Below are 21,364 nucleotides of genomic sequence, written 5' to 3' on the forward strand. Positions count from 1 at the left end.
TCTTCCTGTTGTACCTGTACAGAACTGATTCTGATAGTCATTTCAGGAGTCCAGGCTGTTGGGGAAGCCACCATTTCAAATGATGTACATGTTGTGACAGATAAAAAAGGAAATTTTGTATCAGTAAGCAGACGCTGATGTGTATTTCTTCAACTCACAAATCACTGATCAGTAAGTACTAGAGACATGGCCCTACATCTCACAGCACTTTAGGAAATGCAAACCATTGATGACCTTCAGAAAGCAGAGAAGCAGAAATATTTGGTGTTGAGAATTAATATCCACCAACTAAACTATTTATAACCATGGTCAACTGGATCCATGACAAAACCATACAAGTATGTCTTTTGCTTATACCCAAGGACTTGAGTAACATTAACTGGTCATCCACAACTACCATGTGCAATGCCAGTTACTTTCACAATCATAATAATCTCATTTTCCTTACCCCAAAGCCAACATCGAGCAGATACTGTGCTTTAAAATGGAAGTCAACTGCCATATTCTTTCTCAATCTCAAATTATCTGTTGTCATTTGTTTTGTCTTGGTGGAAAGCCAACTTCTATACCTTCTCTTGATCACCTTCTCCCTCCCTCCCTCATACAGATTAAAGCCCATATCTTTAACCCCTCTCAAAATATAAATGATTAAATCTCATCCTAAAAAATCCTTTCCTTAACTCAGCTGCCCTCTAAGACTACCATCTTTGTTACATAAATTCTCAAATCAGCAGTTTATACCTACTGGATACATTTCCTCACGGTTGTTTGATTCTCCTACTTCTGATCCCAGCACTCTAAAGAAATCACTTTTTCAAGACACTAATGATGTACTGGCTGTCAAATACTTTCTTCCTAAGGTCTGCACAATAGGGCATTCACTTGTTTCACCCTTTTTCATTGTTCCTTCTGAGGTTCCCTTTTCTCTAGCAACCCCTTTCAATAACAGCTTTTGTCAAAGTTACAGTCTTCACACTTTGAATGGTCTTCTTCAGCATATGCTGCCATGGTTTCAACTTTCATCTCCATTCCCAAAACACCTCTAGCTAGGATTTCTTTTTTGTTACATACCGTGTTTTCTACTTCCTGTTAGATACACACACTTTCTCACACATGTATGTAGTGCACTATCCCTAAGTCAATGTTTTATAAACTAAATGAATCATCCATCTCCTTTTACAACCTGACTCCCTGAAATTTTTTTTTAAAAAATAAAACACCTCCCCTCCCCGGTTAACAGTAACAGTTTCCTGCTAATTGTCTAAAACCAGAACCTGGGTATTATGTATGATTCTATCACTGCCAATATTTAAATCCAGATTCAGTTAATTCTATATTCAGAAAAGTTATTGCAGGCCCCCTATACAGTTCTTGATTACACGATTAAAAGAGCCTCCACATTTAACTACTTGACTTCTAATTATCAGATCAGTCTTCCTAAAGCATACGTATTCCGCTCAACAAGCTCTTTATCCTCATTTTGCTTCCTATTTTTCAATCTCTGCATACAAAAATTCTACTCATTCTTAGAATGTTGCTTTTTCCATGAGACCTACTGAGTTCTGACATTTAACTGGTTAGAATTACTTATTTTTCATTACCACAGCATATTATCTGTACCACCATCAGAAAAGTTAAGCTTATGTAAGTCTTATATTCTTTCTTTCCTAAAAGATTATGAGGATTACTAAAACTGGAATTACATGTTATCTTACTTTGTACATTACAATTTCCAAAACCCAACAATCGGTTTTAAGCATACTCATTATAGGTTCAGTTGATCAATTAAAAAAAAAAACAAAAACAAAACTAACCTTATTCAGTTGTTCTTCCATTCCCGGTATCAACATTACACAAGCTACACACACTCCAACAAGCAGGAAAAGTGCATAGATCAATCTAGTTACAGTAGAGTTGTTTCCACTAGGACAGCATCGACACAGCAAACATGGGGCACTGCCACATAAACATGGAATCTGGGAAAAAGAGTATTAAAAATCAGTATAGTTTAAAATGATACTGAAAATTTGTTTCATCCACTCAAACAAAACAAAACAAAACAAAACAAACAACCCAGGACTGAAGTTAAAGCAATTACCAAGGAACAAAATCTATTTGGTTCACAATAATTATTCACAAATAAAACTTAGTACTTTCTGTGTAAAGATGGACCAAAGTCAAACATAAAAGCGCTTGACCTCTAAATCAGTTAAAATAAATCAAATCAGTTAAAATAACAAAGTAAAAAAAAAAAATTACCAGCAGCAAAGAGTTCAGCAAAAACAAACAAAGAAAAAACCTTGGAATAATAACAAGCCCATCTCTGGCTCCTGTCCTTTAGCCCCCAAATATGATACTGGTGAATTCACAAAATTCTGAGAATTCTCAAACACCCCAGAAGAGAAAAAGAAGGGAACTGGCATCCTTATCTTTTCCTCTTCTGAGATGGTGGTAGTGAAAAAAGTGAAAAACTCAGGCTAGCTAACTTTCTCCAGTGGAACTCCACAGTAAACTACACTAGGGGAACAAGATAATTCCCTCACCAGGAGAGATGAACGTTGATAAAGCAATCTGCCAATAGTTCAGAAAGGTTAAGCGTTAAGGTTCTCACAAGGACTCACCATAACCTAGGCTGAGCTCCCTCATACTGTCAGACTTCAGAAAGCTGGACAGACTAGGATATTCCAGTCTTACAGTGATAGCTCTGGGGGAAAAGTCTCAGAAACCAAGGGAAGGGAGTATGGTAGCAGTCATACACACCATAGTAACCAATATACTACAGGAACAAAGCTGTTTATACTAAACTTAAGAAAGAAAGAAAAAAAGTCATGGCAACTATGCAAACATAACTCTAGCATGCATAATAAATAAATAATAAATAGATAAATAAATAAATAAGCGAGCACAACCCTCAGAGGGAAGGAAAAAAAAAAAAAGGGTGAGGAAGAGACATTTGAAGAATCCAGTCTGAAACAAAACATAACTCAGTAAGAAAAGGAAATTCTGTACAAGTGCTTCACCTGAACTACAGAAATATAACAAAAAGCAAATGAAAAGTTAAAAAATGAAATGGGAAAAGAATAAAATAAGATAATGAAAAGAGAAAGTCAAACTTAATAATTATCAAGGAACAAAACAGACACGGCTGAAAATAAAACTACTAACAGAAAAAAGCTTGAGATAATTATTATAAACTTAGGTCAAGATGCAGTTAATAGTGACCAGACATATCCTACTGCCTTCATCAATGAAAAAAATTAAACAAAACAATGGTTTTTCAGACAATTAACAACAGGAAATGCAGGACAGTAATTTCTGAGAGAGGAAACGATGTGAGCTCCATGACTGACCCATCTTTCTGCCTGGGGAGAGCTTCCAATATAGGGAGAGGATCTAAGCAAAGGCCAGCAGTCCACCCGAATTAAGGAGATAGCTGGGAGCTGGAACAGAGTTGGTCACTGAGAGAAGTAAAGGCAGCTAGAGTTTACAGGGCAGAATCCTGGAGAGAAGAAAGCTACAAAGTGAGCTCTGGAAATCTGCAGAGGCTTCAACTTGAATCTTCAGCAAAGCACTGATCATGGCAAGCATTTGAATAAAATACCCAAGGAGTAGGAAGAGTTGGTATTGCCACCAGCCATAGTGGAAAAACCTTGTAATCCAGGAGGCAGTGAGTTATAGGCTATTGCTTAGAAAAAAAATCAGCCATAAGATTAAAGGCTGCTCCAGCCTCACTTAACAAAACATAAAGGAAACATCAAAAAGGTCAAATTTTCTTCAAGTAACTCACCTTTGCCCAAGAATATCATCTTTTTAAAATACATCCATCAAGGTAAAATTTACAATGTCTGACATCTAATAAAAATTTGATAGTTATGCAAGAAAGTAGAAAAATACAAGCTTTAATGGAAAAATAAATCAAAATCAACCCAATAACACAGATGACTTAATTACAGATAATGGCATAAAAGTGTTATTTTAACTATATTTCATACTCTCAAGATTAAAAAAAACCATCAGCATGTTAAGGAGAGCCATGGAAGATTAACATAAAAGATCTATACCAAACCTGTAGAAATGAAAAATAAAGTAACTAAACCAAAAAATACTAAGACACCGCAAAAAAGATTAATGAGCCCAAAAACACAGCAAAAGAAATGCGACAAAAATGCTAGGACAAAAATGAACAGAAGATCAGTGTAGACAATTTGAAGCAGCCTAATGTAAATGAAATTGGAACTCTCAAAAGAGGAGATGACCAGAAGAGTCCTACTGAGGAAATAATTGTCAAAATGTTCCCATATTTAATCAAGGTTATAAATTCCCAGATTCAAGAAGCTCAATGAAATTCTAGCAAAAAAAAACATGGAAACCACACCAACTCACATCACAAACTGCTTAAAAACAACCATAAGCAGAAAAATCTTTAAAAAGCAGGCAGAAATATTAAGGCATATTATATAAAAAGAAACAAGGAAAGGTATCAATTTTAATTAAAAAACTGCAAGCCAAAAGTAAGCACTTAAAAAAACCCAAATGATAAAATTTTATGCTCAGTGAAAGTCTCTTTCAAAAACTAATGCAAAATAAAACCATTTTCAGACATAAAAAGAACACAAGAATCCCAAACTAGCAGACCTAAACTACCAGAAATGTTAGAAGGAAATCCTTCAAACAGAAGGAAGGTTATACCAGACAGCTATCTATACAAACGGAATGAAGAACAATGGAAATGGCAAAATATAAGGAAATCCTTTAAAGGATAATTATCCTTTTTTTATTATGTTCACTTAGCCACTGTATAGTAAATCATTAGTTTTTGATGTAGTGTTCAATCATTCATTAGTTGCATATAACACCCAGTGCTCATCACAACACGTGCCCTTCTGATAATTATCCTTTTAAAGCAAAAATAATAGCAATGTATTGTGGGCCTATGTTATAACGAAGGTGGAAAAAAAATATGGTGATTGCAAATAGTATGTAAGAGGAGACATTGAAGACATTCAACTATACACTAATGCGAGGTTCTAATATTATAAATAAGTGGTATGACTGGACATGAAGACAGATTGTAGTAAGTTAAAAATGAATACTATACACCCTAAAGTGACCTCTGAGAAACTCAAGAAGTATAGCTAGTAAGCCAATGGAAATAAAAGAATACTAAAAATGGCCAATTAATGCAAAATAAGGGGGGAAAAAAAACTACACAAAAGGGATAATAGGACAAACAGAAAATAGAAAGATGGTTGATTTAAGCCCAAACGTAATAATCACACTAAATGTAAATGGCATAAACACTTCCAATGAAAAGGCAGAGACTGTTAGATAAATCCAATTCTATCTCTTCTACAAGAATCCTACTTAAACATAAAAATGCAAATAGGTTGGGGCGCCTGGGTGGCTCAGTCGTTAGGCGTCTGCCTTCGGCTCAGGTCATGATCCCAGGGTCCTGGGATCGAGCCCCGCACTGGGCTCCCTGCTCAGCTGGGAGTCTGCTTCTCCCTCTCCCTCTCCCCCTGCTTGTGTTCCCTCTTTCACTGTGTCTCTCTCTGTCAAATAAATAAATAGGAAAAAAAAAATGCAAATAGGTTAAAAGTGAAAGAAAGAAAAAACAAATACCATGCTATAGCAGTACCAGACAAAATAGATTTCAGAGCAAAGAATTCTACTAGGGTTAAGGAGGAACACTTCATAATGAAAAGGGGACATACATGGAGATATTCATGGAGGAGACCTATAATCCTAAATGTTTCTACATTTAGTAAGAGAACTTCAAAATGCATTAGGGGAAACTAATAAAACTGAATATAACAAATTCACATTTATATTCTCTCATTAAGTAGCAAAACAAAAATCAGTAAGGATATAGAAAATTTGTATATTATCAATTAATTGTGCCTAAGTGACATTTAGGGAATACTCAATCTAAACAGAGCAGAGCACAAACTGTTTTCCAGAATGCACAGAACACTTAACCAAAACAGACCATATTCTTGGCCATAAGACAAATCTCAAATTGCAATAAACATACAAAATGTCTCAAATCAAACGACCACCATGTATTCTTGGCCCACAATGGAATTTAGACATCAGTAACAGAAAAAACATCTGGAAACTAAATTTTAACAGACTTCTAATCAATCCACAGGGAAAAGATATCAAAAGGAAATTATACAAAATGAAAATAATGTCACATTTGTGAAATTTACAGTATCAAATGATTAGACAAAAATAAAGATTTCAAATCAACAATCTGAACTTCTACCTTAAAAAAATCAAATAAGCAAATTAAACAAAAAATAAAGAAAATAACAAAGAAGAGAAATCAAGGAAGTAAAAAGCAGAACAAGAAAATCAGTGAAACCAGTTTTAGAAGACCATTACAACTGAGAAAGAGACTGATCAGGATATAAAAGTGCAAAAGAGCAAGAGTAAACACACAATCATGAATTATGGAAATGTGAAGAGACACCAATACAGATCCTAGAAGCATTAAAAAACTGTAAGGGATAAGTATGAACAATTTTATTTAATTCCTTAGGTAAAATGGACAAACTCTATGAAAAACCCACACTGCCAGAAATCATTCAATAAAAAATATATATAATGTTGGAGCCTGGTTGGCTCAGTCGGTAAAGCATGTGACTCTTGATCTCAGGGTTGTGAGTTCAAGCTCCATGTTGGGTGTAAAGATTACTTAAAAATAAAATCTTAAAAAAAAAAAAAAATATATATATATATATATATATATATATATATCACACAGAGTAGCCCTATAACTATTTTAAAAAATTAAATTTGTAGTTACAAACCTTCCCAGGCATAGATGGTTTCACTGGGTGAGTTCTATTAAGCACTTAAAACTGAAGAGGCAAAACACTTCAGAACTCTTTTCTAGTGGGCCAGAATTACTTTGACACTACAGCCAAAAACATTATAGAAGAACAGACCAATATCCTTCATGAACATAATTTTCTAGTATCTTGTCAATTCAAAATCAATAACGTAAAAAATATATGAAGACTTCTAGTACATGTTTGCCCATGCAAGAAGCATGGCAGTCACCACTCTTGTCCTCACCTGTAAAAAGCTGAACAGAGTAAAATATCAAAAACTCTTTTAGGATCCATAGGAGAGATTAGGATACGGGGTAAATCACTGCCCCCAGACTGGAGACAGATAGGCAAATACAGGGAGCCGTGCCTTACCAGAGCAGAGAATCCCAAGTGGAAGTCAACTTAGGAACCAACGCCCAGGAAGGAGAACCTAAACTTTAACTGAAGAATTGCTGGAACTTACTGTGGAAATTCCTTCATGCTTCTTGCAGCAGAGGGGAAAAGGAACCATTTAAAAATATACCCAGAACACTCTGTTCTTTACAATGCCTACGCTAAGGAGAAACTAGTTAAGCAGACCCTAACCTGCTGGGGTATTATCAGTGTCACAATAATGCAGGGAAAGGGAAATACTCAATTCCAGCCCAAATTAGCCATCCTCTTCCACCTAGGAGGAAAAAAAAGCCCGAGAGACACTTGTGAGTTCACAGTCCAGAGACACAGGTTCAATAAATGACTAAGACCTAATCATAGGGTTGTGGAACACTTCTCCTTTCTCAATACCTCACCACAACGTTATTATCAAAAGGATAATAAAACAATATTGTCAACAGTCCACAGATTTGAAAACCTAGATAAAACGAATCAATTCCTTGAGAGACACAAGCTGCCAAAACTCACACAACAAGAAATAGGCAATGTGAATAAGCCAGTATCTGTTGAAGAAATTGAGTCAATAATTAATAACCTTCCAAAACAGAAAGCACCAGACCCAGATGAGTTCACTGGTGAACTCTACTAAACATTTAAAGAAACAAAATACCGGTGCTCTGAAATCTCTTTCAGAGGACAGAAGCAGAGAAGACTGCCTAACTCATTTTATGAGACCAGCATTACTTTTAACAATATAACTAGACCAAAGACATTATAAAAAATGAAAACTACAAATCAACAGCTCTCATAAACACAGATGCATAAATCCTCAACGAAATACTAGCATATCAAATCCAACAATATATGAAAATTATATACTATGACCAAGTAGGTTTTATCCCTGATATACAAGAATGGTTCAACATTCAAAAAATCAGTTAATGTCCACAAAGATGATATCAGTAGATGCCCAGAAAACATATTTGACAAAATCCAACCTCATTCATGATAAAAACTCTCAAACTAGGAATAGAGGGGAACTCCCTCAACTTGATTAATAAAACCAACAAAACACCTACAGTTATCACATTTAATGGTGAGAAACTTGAAGCCTTCCCAATTAATATCAGGTACAAAGCAAGGATGTTTCCTCTCATCCTTCCTTTTCAACACTGTACTGGAAGTTCTAGCTACTGCACTAAGACAAGAAAAGAAAATAAAAGGTATATGCATTGGGAAGGAAGAAATAAAATTATCTTCATTCACAGATGGCATTATCATCTACATGGAAATTTCAAAAGAAGTGACCAAAACAACCCCCACAAAATCTTAGAACTAATAAGTAATTATAGCAGGGCTGCAGGATACAAGGTTAACAGACAGAAGTCAACTGCTTTCCTATACATCAGCAATGAAAAAGTAAAACTTGAAATTAAAAATACATTACCATTTATGTTAGCATCCAAAAACAAACAAAAACCCCAAAATACTTAAGTATCAATTTAACAGAGTACATACAAGATCAATATGAGAAAAAACACAAAATTCTGATAAGCAAAATAAAAGAACTAAACAGGGATGCCTGGGTGGCTCAGTCAGTTAAGTGTTTGTCTTCAGCCCAGGTCATGATCCCAGGTCCTGAGATCGAGTCCTGCATCGGTCTCTTGGCTCATCAGAGAGCCTGCTTCTCCCTCTGTCTACCACTCCTCCTGCTTGAGCTCTCTCTGACAAATATAAATAAAATCTTAAAAAAAAAAAAAAGAACTAAATAAATGAACAGATATTCCACATTCATGGATTAGGAAGACTCAGTGTTGTTAAGATGTCAATCCCTCAAGCCTGACCTATAGATTCAATGCAATCCCAATCAAAACCCCAGCAAGTTATTGTGTAGATATTGACACTGATTCTAAAATTCATATGGAGAGACAAAAGACCCAGAATAGCCAATATGATATTGAAGAAGAACAAAGTTGAAGGATTGACACTATCAGACTTAAGACTTTTTTTTAAAATATTTTATTTTATTTTTTTTTAAATTTTTTTATTCTTATGTTAATCCCCATACATTACATCATTAGTTTTAGATGAAGTGTTCCATGATTCATTGTTTGTGCATAACACCCAGTGCTCCATGCAGAATGTGCCCTCCTCAATACCCACCACCAGGCTAACCCATCCTCCCACCCCCCTCCCCTCTAGAACCCTCAGTTTGTTTTTCAGAGTCCATCGTCTATCATGGTTCGTCTACCCCTCCAATTTCCCCCGCTTCATTCTTCCCCTCCCGCTACCTTCTTCTTCTTTTTTTTTTTCTTAACATATATTGCATTATTTGTTTCAGAGGTACAGATCTGAGATTCAACAGTCTTGCACAATTCACAGCGCTTACCAGAGCACCTACCCTCCCCAGTGTCTATCACCCAGTCACCCCATCCCTCCCACCCCACCCCCCACTCCAGCAACCCTCAGTAAAAGATTTTATTTATTTGCGAGAGAGAGAGAGAGAGACAGAGAGAGCGTGTGAGTGCACAAGCAGGGAGAGCAGCAGGCAGAGAGAGAAGCAGGCTTCCCACTGAGCTAGGAACCCGATGTGGGACTCGATCTCAGGACGCTGGGAACATGACCTGAGCCGAAGGCAGACGCTTAACCAACTGAGCCACCCAGGTGTCCCTGGACTTCAGACTTATAAAGCAACAATAACAGGTCACTATGGTACTGTCAAAAAGAAAAGACAAATCAAAGGAACAGAAAGAATAGTGAGCCCACAAATAGCCCCCACATAAATGCCATCAACTAATCTTTGACAAAGGTGCAAAGGCAATTCAATGAAACAAAGATGGTCTTTTGAACAAATAGTACTGTTAACAACTGAGCATTCATATGCAGAAAAATGAATCTAGACATACAGACACAGATCTCACACCCTTTCCCAAAGTTAATTCGAAATGGATTTTAAACCTAAATGTAAATCCTAAAACCATAAACCAGTACAAGATAACACAGGAAAAAATCTAAATGACTTTGGGTGTGGCAATGACTTTTCAGATACAACATCAAAAGCATGATTCACAAAAATATAACTGATAAACTGATATTCATTAAAATTTAAAAAATTCTGCTCTGCAAAGGTCAACATCAAAATAATGAAAAGGAAGGCCGACTGTGTGAAAATATTTGCAAAAAACACACCTGATCATAAAGGACTGTTATCCAAAACACACAGAGAACTCTTAAAACACAATAAGAAACAATCAGATTAAAAAATGGGTCAACAGACACCTCACCAAATTCGATATATAGACGGCAAATAAGCATATGAAAAACTGTTCCACATATTTCATATGCATATGGAAAATGCATATTAAAACTCATATACACAAAAAGCCTGCACATGGATGTTTATAGCAGCTTTATTCCTAACTGCCCAAACTTGGAAGCAACCAAGATGTCCTTTAGTAGGTGAATGAACAAATAAACTGTGGTACATCTAAATAATGGTACATTAGTGCTGAAAACAAAGGAGTTCTCAGGCCATGAAAAGACATGGAGAAACCTTAAATGGGTATTACTAACTGAAAGAAGGCAATGTGAAAAGACTACATCTTGTATGATTTTGACTATGAAATTCTGGAAAAGGCAAAACTGTGGAGACAGTAAGATCAGTGGCTGGAGTGGGTACAGGAATGAATAGGCAAGGCACAGAGTAAAAAGGGCAGTGAAAATATTCTGTATGCTACTATAATGGTGGCTACATGTCATTATACACTTGCCCAAACTCACAGAATGTCCAACACCAAGAGTGAACCATAATGTAACCTACAGACTTTGGATGATTATGATGTGTCAACACAGGTTCATTAATTGTAACAAATGTACCACTCTAGTGGGGGATGTTGATAAGGAAGGAGACTATCCATGTGTAGATTCAGGGGATATATGGGAAATCTTTGTTATCTTTCAATTCTCTATGAACCTAAAACTACTCTAAAGAAAGCCCCCCCCCCCTTTTTAAGTGAGAGAACATGAGTGTTCAAGTGGGGGGGGGGGAGGGACAGAGGGAGAGGGACAGAATCTTAAGCAGACTCCATGCTTAGTGCAGAGCCCCACATGGGGCTCAATCTCATGACCCTGAGATCATGACCTGAGCAGAAATCAAGAGTCAGACAGTTGAGCCACCCAGGTCCCCTAAAAAAAAGCCTTTAAAAATAAAGGCTATATGGGATGCCTGGATGGCTCAGTTGGTTAAGCGTCTGCTTTTGGCTCAGCTCAAGGTCCCAGGGTCTGCGATGGAGTCCCCCATTGGGCTCCTTGCTCAGCAGGAAGCCTGCTTCTCCCTCTGCCTGCAGCTCCCCCTGCTTGTGCGCTTGCTCTCTTACAGATAAATAAAATAAAATAAAATAAAATAAAAGGATATAAAACACTGTGACCAAGTAGGGCTTAGTCAGGGAAAGTAAGGCTGATTGAACTTTTGAAAATCAACCAATGCAATTCACCATATTCACAGACTAAAGAAAAATCATTTACAGTCATCTCAACGGATGCTGGAAAATCACTTGACAAAATTCGATAGCCATTCATGATAAATCTAACAAAACTTTCTGCAAAGAAAGAACACAATTATCCTCAACTTGATAAAGTGCATTTACAAGAAATCTACAGCTGCCGTCCATACTTCATGGTTAAAGTCTATTTCCCCTAAGATTCAAAATAAGGCAAAGATATCTGCTCTCATCACAGATACTTAACTTCACACTAGAGATTCTAGTCAATACAACAAGACAAGAAAAAGAAAAGAAATATACACAGCAAGGGGAAAAGTTAACTTTTCCATTCACAAATAATTGTTTACATGGAAAATGCCAAAAAACTTACAAAATGCTACTAGATTTACAAGGGAGTTTAACAAGGTCCCAGGATACAAAGTCATTATACACATATTAATCATAATCCTGCATACCAACAAAAAAGAAATTAAACCAACAAAAATACTAAAGTATAAATCTAACAAAATATGTACTAGATCCCAAATGATGAAAATTAGAAAACAATGATGAAACAAATCAGACTTAAATGGCAAGGAAAACTGAGCTCATAAATTGAATACTCAATATTTTAAGATGTCAATTCTTTCCAAACTTGTCTATAGAGTCAACCACATTCCAATCACAATCCCAGTAGGAGGCTGGTAGAAATAAACCAGTTGCTTTAAAAATTTATATGGAAAGGTGAGGGAACTAGAATAGCCCAAAGAATTTTGAAAAACAACAATACTGGAAGACAACACTACCTAACTTCAAGATTAATTTTAAAGCCACAGTAATCAAAATAGGGTGGGTTTAGGCAACAGTATAGGCACAAATAGATGAAACAGAATAAAGTTCAGAATAGACTTACATAAATATGGTAAAAGGGTTTTTGATTAAAGTGCCAAAGCAAATCAACATGGGAAGGACAATCTCTTTAATAAACAGTACTGAAATAACTGGAAGAACCCTAAGGGGCGCCTGGGTGGCTCAGTAGGTTAAGCGTCTACATTTGGCTTAGGTCATGATCCCAGAGTCCTGGGATCGAGCCCCAGGTCAGGCTCCCTGCTCAGCATCTCCCTCTCCCATACTCCTGCTATCTAATAAAATAATAAAATCTTAAAAAAAAAAAAAAAAAAGAACCTTAAGCCACAATCAAACCATATATCAAAATTAACTGAGGATTTCTTAGATACAATATGAAAAGCATGACCCACAGAAGAAAGAAAATTGATAAACTAGGTCCCATCAAAATTAAGAACTTCTGCAATTTGAAAGACACCCTGAAGAGAATTAAGATAAGCCACAGACTTGAAAAAAATATATGGGAATCAGGTAGCTGATAAATGATTTGTACTGAGAATATATAAGGAATTTTTAAAACTTAAGAAAACCAACCAACCAAAATAAAAACTGGGCAAATTATTTGAACATTTTAAGAAAGAAAATATATGGATGGCAAATAAGTGCATGAAAAAGTGCTCAATATCATCAGTTACTAAGGAAATGCACACTGAAAGCATAATGAGATAACCACCACACACACGTTAGAATGGCTAAAATCAAATAAACTCATAATACCAAGTACTAACAACTCTCTTTGTTGGGATTGAAAACTGGTACAGCTATCTTGGAAACCAGCTTGCTAGTTTCTTACAAGTCAAATGTATGCTTGTCATATTACTCAGCAATTCCACTGCTAGATATTTTACCTAAGCAAAAGAGAACTTAAGAGTCACACAAAAAACCTTTGTGGTACCTTTATGGAATGCTTATAGCTATTTTTATCACCAAAATCTGGAAATGCCCTTCACCTGATGCATGGATAGTAAGTTGTGGTTTATCCAAGCAATGGAATACTATACAAAAATAAAAAGGAACAAACCACTAATACACACAACATGAATAAATCTCAATGAATTATATTCAGTAAAAAAAGCCAAACTCAAAAGGCCATATTTTGTATGATTTATTCATATGCCTTTCTGGAAAGAACGAACCCTGGAGACAGAAAAAACAGGGGTTGCCAAGAATTAGGATGACATAATTTAAGGTGCTAACTGTTCTGTAGCTGTTACATAACTAAAGGATTTCTCAAAATTCACAGACCTGTATATTACAAAGTGTGAATTTCAGGTAAATTATATCAACTAAAAAAATGACAAAAATATGGAAAAATAATATGTAAGGAAAACAAAGACAATGTATTATGAAGGTTAACTGGTGTCCTTAAAATAGAGAATCCTCTAAATAAACAAAAAGGACATTCAAAGATAGAATCCAAGAAAAACTTCCTTAGAGGAAGAAGTGAATCTGTATTTCTAAAAGAACACTATTTTCTTTCTTTCTTTTTTGTTTTTTAAAGATTTTATTTATTTGAGAGAGAGTGAGTGAGAGAGGCACAAGCCAGGGGAGAGGCAGAGGGAGAAGCAGACTCCCCACCGAGCAGGGAGCCCGACACCGGGCCCAATCCCAGGACCCTGGGCTCATGACCTGAGCAAAAGGCAGACACTTAACCCAGGTGCCCCAAAAGATGAAAAATGTGATAAAAGATTTAAAGTCAGACATATTTGGTTAATTTCAAAGAGAAGTAAAAACTCTTCAGATATCCAGGCAGAGGAAACAAGTCAATAGAACATGTGAGATGTGTTGGGAGGGAGTGGATACCACAGTGTTAGACAAAACAGGATTCATAGAAAAGACTATTAAGTTCTGAAGGAAATGGGTATATTATTAAACTGGTAAACAATGCCTCTCAGAAATGTAAAAGATAGTTTTATATATAAAAGAATTTATAAATATTTCAGCATCCATGAATTCTTCAAAAATCTATCAGGATTATAAAACTTAGTCAATTAGGAGAGGACATTAAGTTAAAAAAAAAAAAAAAAACTGGGAGAAGCCATGGTTAAAAAGTGCTTTGAGGGGGTGCCTGGGTGGCTCAGTCGTTAAGTGTCTGCCTTCTGCTCAGGTCATGGTCCCAGGGTCCTGGGATCGAGCCCCGCGTCGGGCTCCCTGCTCCGCGGGAAGCCTGCTTCTCCCTCTCCCACTCCCCCTGCTTGTGTTCCCTCTCTCGCTGTGTCTCTCTCTGTCAAATAAATAAATAAAATCTTTAAAAAATAATAATAATAATAAAATAAAAAAAATAAAAAGTGCTTTGAGGTTTGAAACCACTTAAAGTGTAGAGCAGTGGTTCTCAAAATGTAGCGGGTATCGGAATCACTTGGAGGGCTTTTTTTTTTTTTTTTTTTCCAAGAGTTTATTTATTTGACAGACTGAGAGATAGCGAGAGCAGGAACACAAGCAGGGGGAGTCGGAGAGGGAACAGCAGTCTTCCCACGGAGCAGGGAGACCGGAGCAGGACTCGATCCCAGGACCCTGGGATCATGACCTGAGCTGAAGGCAGACGCTTAACGACTGAGCCACCCAGGCGCCCCTGGAGGGCTTATTAAAACAGAGTGCTGGGCCTTAGTCAGTGTTTCCAGTAAGTCTCCTGGTATGCTGATGCTACAGGGTCCATGAAACACACTTCAAGAATGACTTGTTTAGTTCTAAGACTAAACAACTAGAATAATTATGGTTATAAAACACAATGGTCACATATAAAAAATAACACATATACAAAGAGATTCTGGTTAAAGATGGCAGACTAAATATGTGAATTTACCCACGCTCCCAATAAAATAAAAAAAAATAAAGGAATTAGGAGTACACTTAAAATGAACAAACTTAGGAATAAACTTAAAAGGTCAGACTTCTGGATTTTTTCTCCTGTTCTTTTTGACCTTTTAAGGCCTAAAAAGTTGAATTATAAGCCATCAAAGGAAAAGTTAAGCAATAAAATTTGTAGAATTCCCAAACAGATCAAGAACTGGTGGCACCAGGTAGCCTCCCTGAGGCAGAAGGTAGAGATAAAGATAGAATTCGTTAAAAGCTTTTTTAAAGAGCAGTTAAGACTGCTATTTATAGCAGTCTATTACATATTATATATATAACAGTCTACTCTATTATATATAAGACTATTTCATTCATTTTTTGCTCTGGCCAATTGAAGAGGATGAAGTAGAATTTCTCAAGCCTGGCACTACTGACATCTTGGATCAAAAAATTCTTTGTTGCTGGGGGCCATCCTGTACAGTGTAAAATGTTTAGTAGTATCTCTGGCCTTTACTTACTAGATGCTATTAGCACCTCTTACCCCAAAATGGACAGCAAAAAATGCCTGCAGACATTGCCAAATGTGCCCAGTTGAGAACCACTGCTATAGAAACATCTCCTTAGATGAATCTTTTTAGGAAACTCTCCTGATGAAGAAATGTTTAACATTCAACAGCTCCTTTATTTTTATTTTCCTTTTGTTAAACTCAGGAAAAAATAGATTTAATGCTTTGTTTAAAAATACATGTTTAGCATGCTACCATTCCTAAAATATATTTTTGTCCATTCATCCATGCATGTATATATACATTGAGAGAAGGAATGTTATTGGTGGTGGCATTTTTTTTGTGACATTTTAACTTTGTACTCTGCTATGCTTGACTGTTCAGTGCCTATGAATCATTTCTGCAAAGACAAGTCATTGTACTAAAAAATAAAAATCTAGCAGAGGCTGACACAAAATAGGTAGGCAGTAATCACTAGCTCTTTCTTCTTAAGTATATTAAGTATCTTGGACAAAAAAAAGGGGATAGTTATTGTATATAAAGCCCAATAATTCAAAAAAATCAATTCTAGTAATTAATATCATTGTTGAGATTGGGGTGAAAGCACTGAAGTAGGCATAAATTTCTGGTAATGTAGTTACAGGATTAGGTGGGAGATCCAGATATTTAAGTGGTTAATGTAATCACTGATCAAAGAGACAGCCGCATGAACCAAGATTTATGATCAATCTAATTCTAGGCCACTTAGCAAAGAAGCTCAAAAATTAAAACTCCAATGCACAACAGTACTACATGTATTTTTTCTTTTATGTGTTTTCCTAGTTCAGAAATTTTCTACAGCTGTTTTATAAATCAGAAAAAAAACTTTACAGAAATAGATTAAGCCTCAAAAAACCTGAGTAAAAAATAAGATTTGTTTAAATGTGGTTTAACTGTTCTAATTTAATGACTTGAATACTTTTGAAAATTTGAGTAAGTTTTGAATTTGTCAAAACCTTTAAGTAAATAAACATACTGACTATTAAGACTGTTGAAAAAATGGACATATATTACAAGGCAACGTCCCCTTCAGCTGCTAACAAACTACACCAAAATCGAACAGTTCACGGAGACAGAAGTACCAAGAAGGAAAGGGGAAAATATGACTAGAACTGCATACTACAGAGTCAATTCCTAGACCGGCCACAATAATCTAGCACACAAGATCAACCTTGGCCACCTAGTCTATCTGCCAGAGATCTAATTATTGGAGGATAAGAAAATTGCCTCCTTGTTACTACCTTTCCAATATACCTTGTTATTAACAGTGACTAAAATGCAGTGTCAATTTGATCAGTTTTCTAGTCTATTAATAAAGCTGAAGAACTAAGTTGTAAGAACTTTAATAGGAATATAATTTTCCATATTGTTCACTAAAGCGATTTTCTGATTTAAAACACATAAATATAGGGATGCCTGGGTGGCTCAGTCAGTTAAATGTCTGCCTTCAGCTCAGGTCATGATCCCAGGGTCCTGGAATCCTGTCCTGCATCGGGCTCCTAGCTCAGCGGGGAGCCTGCTTCTCCCTCTGCCTGCTCTGCCTGCCGCTCCCCCTGCTTGTGCTGACAAATAAATAAAATCTTTAAAAAATAATAATAAATAAAAAAACACATATATATTTAAAAAATCCTTAACACCCTCTCCCCCCCAGCCATAATTATTCTTGTGGCAAAAAAGGTGTTCACCATGGTTCTGGAGAGAACAAAACTGGAAACATGAATCCCTCCTTTTAAGTCTTTACTATATACAAAGAACATGCCTACTTGATAAATGGACAAAATCTGACTTCACAAATCACACATTCCCCCCCAAAAAAATGAAAGCAATGTTTTAACATTTATTATTTTGTAATACATTTATTACACTGTGCCTCTTTTGTATTAAACAGACTCAAGTGGATTCTCCACTTTCTTACTGAGATTAAAAATACTTGGTTTCCATGTCCAACTACAAGAAGAGATATAATCAAGAGAATGATCTCTGAAGTAACAACCTCCAGGTATTATTTTATTAAAATTTAACACAGTTCAAGCAATATCAGAACTTTCTAAAAAAAGTGAGGTATGTAAAATAATAAAAATTCTGACTCCTGTATATGATGGAGTCATTTGGGAAATCAGACAAGCGTTAGAAGTGGAATTTATAAATCATGGATTAAAGAAATATGATTTTAACCCAAATACCTCGCCCAAAATTACAAATAACTTTATTAACTGTAATGTTAATATGTTGTCTATTTTGGGGGGCTTATCTTAAACTGAAGTTTATTTGCACCACCTGAATAAAGAAATTGTACCACTATAATGAAAAATGGTATCACTCTAAAGACGCTATCTAATTAAAATGCAACCTACACCTAATTAAACATGAAATTTCAGTTTACAGAAGCATACTTTTGTCAAGATACAAGATTTGTAATACCATTGAACTGACCAGCTTTTACAGATACATATATTATTGCTTGAGAAATACAGTAATTTCTTCATAGCATGAAGGTCGAGGACCCAGCCACAGAGCTAATATTTACTAATATTAGTAAATATTACCGCCAGGCTGTCCCAAATAGCGGGCGTTTAAGTGCAGTCAGCCCGACAGAACAAAGAGGCCAACATGCCTCCCAGGATGACAGTGCTGCAGACTCTGAGGTCGCTGGCAACAGGACGAGAAGAGATGGGGTACTCCACGGAATGGGCCTAAAACCTCTCTAGAGACGGCCTACGCAGACACAGGAAAAAAACAACAACAAAAAGGGACTTGGAAGAATATGGAGTAGCTTTCACGAAAGCTACTCACGAAACACGGTTGGGGGAGGGAAACTACAGCTGTCTTGTCTTTGCTTCTCCCATCAGGGTTTTCTTTCCATCTCCACTGCTCCTCACGGCCACGGCTGTCAGCTCTTAGCAAGACTCAGGGCCCTAAAGCTGAGTTGGCATGACCACGGGAGATAGGGAGAAAATGGGGACGGAAGGCACTCCCTGTTGGGTGGGGTACCAAGTTACCGACGCACTGCATCCAGCCCGGCTCGGGTTCCCTTCTCCTTCGCCTCCTATGCTTAGCACCCTGAAGGTCACTAAAAACCTCCTTACCCAGCTCGCCATGGAGCACAGTCCCAAGACGTTCCCCATCTCGGCAACGTCGCAGGAGCAGCCGCTGGCGACAAGATGGAGACAGCACCTCTCCACCCTTTCGGGCCTTATTTACTATCTGCGAGCCACTTCCGGCGCATAGCCCACCCCGCCCCTCAGCTTTGCGTCACTTCCTTTGAGGCCCATGTTGGGTGGGGTGGGGGAGGGTGTCGTGTTGAGATTGCGCGTGCGCGTTCTTGGAATTTGAGGCAGGTTTCGGAGCGGAGCTCTCTAACACCCCGGCGGAAATTTCTGGCTAATGCAGCCTGACCGTAGTTTGCCACATTAAGGAAACGATGTGAGAAAAACTCACCATTACTTAATGTTTATTAGAATTTGGGTTTAGTAGAGGCTGAGGTGGTGGTTGATGATTTTGTCCTCGTCTATTAGAAGAATTTCTGACGGCTTTGGAGGATTGCCTTCTTTTTCTCAATGTTCATCCGTTCATCCACTTACTTCTCGTTTTTACACTTTTGCGTCCTTTTCCACCCCACTTACATTCCCAGGTATTCCTGTAGGCCACTGCCTGGGACAAGTTTATTGGGGTATTTCCATTCGTTTGGGTACTTACAGTTCTTTTTATCACTTCTTTGTTGTTGACACGCATTTTCATTTCTTGCCCAATTAAGATGTTACGGGAAGTTTGCACGTTAAAAAATTTTAATTAGGTAAAAAAGACATACTGATTATAAAAACTTAAATATAGCATTGGTTTTATTGAACGTTATGAGCTGTTCAGGAGACATTTGGAATCCTTGCAAATTAAGTGATAATGATCATCTCCAGGGAATGTACACAAACTTGTAGTTCTTTTATAAAAGATATTCTGGGAGAACAGTTTGGTGCACAGAAATAACTTAGAAATAGTCATTGTCATTAATAATTTAAGTTTACAAAAATTAGATGGGTGAAGGTGAGGTAACACCTAGGAATCTAGAACTGTGACCATTAAATGGTAAGTAGCAAAAATGAAGGAATGGAATTCAGTAAAAGACAGTGGGTTTAGTTTGGACATGTTGAACTTGAAGTCTCAGAAATGTTACCCCTCAGCACGTGAAAATGCAAGCTTAAAAACCAAGAGTGATGAGATGCAAAATTTAAAGTAACTTACATTGCCGTTGGAGTTGAAGATGTCAGCCTGAAAACAAGAAACTAGTTCAAGAAGCAAAGCGTTTAACTGGAATCAAAGAATTGCAATTCAGGTACACAGTTTTAAGTAGAATCCCAAATAGTGTCCAGATTTCAGGAGGTTGACAGGATTTTCATGGGGAAAAAAAGAGGAAGATTGGGTAAATAGTTTTAAAGAAAAGTTCATTGGTGCTGACGAGTAGGGCTGGATTTGCACTCATTGATTGGTCAGGTGAAGTGATCACTAGGCAAAAGTTCACTTTTTCTAAACAGAATATTCTCCTGCTTGCTGACTTCTTGAATGTTGATGGTTTGGCCAAGTTCAAAGTTTCAAGAAACTGGATGTGAAAACCATTTCCCCTGAAATGGCTGCTCTGGCTCCATTTTAAAATGGTTCTACTTAAGTCATTTTAACAAAGATATACGATTGAGGTAGATATCCAAAGAGAAATGTTGTAGAATTACAAGTCCTTAATATGGATCTAAAAAACTTAACACTGGAAAAATTATCAAGTGGGGAGAAACTATTGACTTAGTTTTTAACTTCTCACTTCGATTGTTAATGTCATAGACACACCTGTCCTTTCAAGTTCTGCATTTTAAATTCTGCTTTCAATCTAAGTTGTGAAAATACCTTTAGTAAGGTACTTGACTTCTCAGAATCTCAGAATCCTTGTTAGTAATATTTCAACCTTAAAGAGTTGAGAGGATTAAATAATATCACATGGTCCTATAAATTATAGCACAGTGTAAGCCTATTGTAGACAATCAATACGAGCTAGTTTCCCCCAAAATAGATTGTCTTAAAGGATGAATAAAATTTATGCATAGTTTATATTGTACAATACAAGGAGAGAAAGGATCTATGAAAAGTATGTTATGACTTTAATCCTAACATAATTAAATTCTAAATGTAAACATGTTTAAATATTTTAACATATGTTCTATAAGAATAAGCCAGGAAAAGATTAGGACAAAATACCTATAGGGGTCAGTATAAACTTAGAATTGGAAGAGGCCGTATCCTGCTTAAAGACATGCTTTTGTTAGTGAAGACAGATTTTGATTTTTTTAAATAAAAATCAATATACAATAAAGGTAAAACATTCTCCTAATTTATTACCTTAATATTAAGATAGTCTATGAACAATTTTCTTTCCACACAGGTTTTTTTT

The 21,364-nt window shown here is 36.5% G+C and overlaps 1 protein-coding gene across 2 annotated transcripts in view; it reads right to left on the bottom strand.

Annotated features, from left to right (window-relative positions):
- Positions 1-19,139, bottom strand: part of SERINC1 (serine incorporator 1) — a 35,787-nt gene extending 16,648 nt beyond the window's left edge. Inside the window, exons 1-2 of one of the 2 annotated variants that reach the window (XM_034990481.1) lie at positions 19,023-19,139; positions 1,815-1,976 (exon numbers count right to left, since the gene is read on the bottom strand). In XM_034990481.1, the coding sequence (XP_034846372.1) occupies positions 1,815-1,976; positions 19,023-19,061 (201 nt within the window). In that variant the 5' untranslated portion in view covers positions 19,062-19,139. Of the gene's footprint in view, positions 1-14; positions 56-1,814; positions 1,977-19,022 lie in introns of those variants that run through there. The other variant, XM_034990482.1, reaches the window with a different exon arrangement.
- Between the last annotated feature and the right edge of the window lie 2,225 nt (positions 19,140-21,364).

This window comes from Mirounga leonina, unplaced genomic scaffold, assembly GCF_011800145.1.
Source record: "Mirounga leonina isolate KUSES-001 unplaced genomic scaffold, KU_Mleo_1.0 Mir_53, whole genome shotgun sequence".
Taxonomy (NCBI): domain Eukaryota; kingdom Metazoa; phylum Chordata; class Mammalia; order Carnivora; family Phocidae; genus Mirounga; species Mirounga leonina.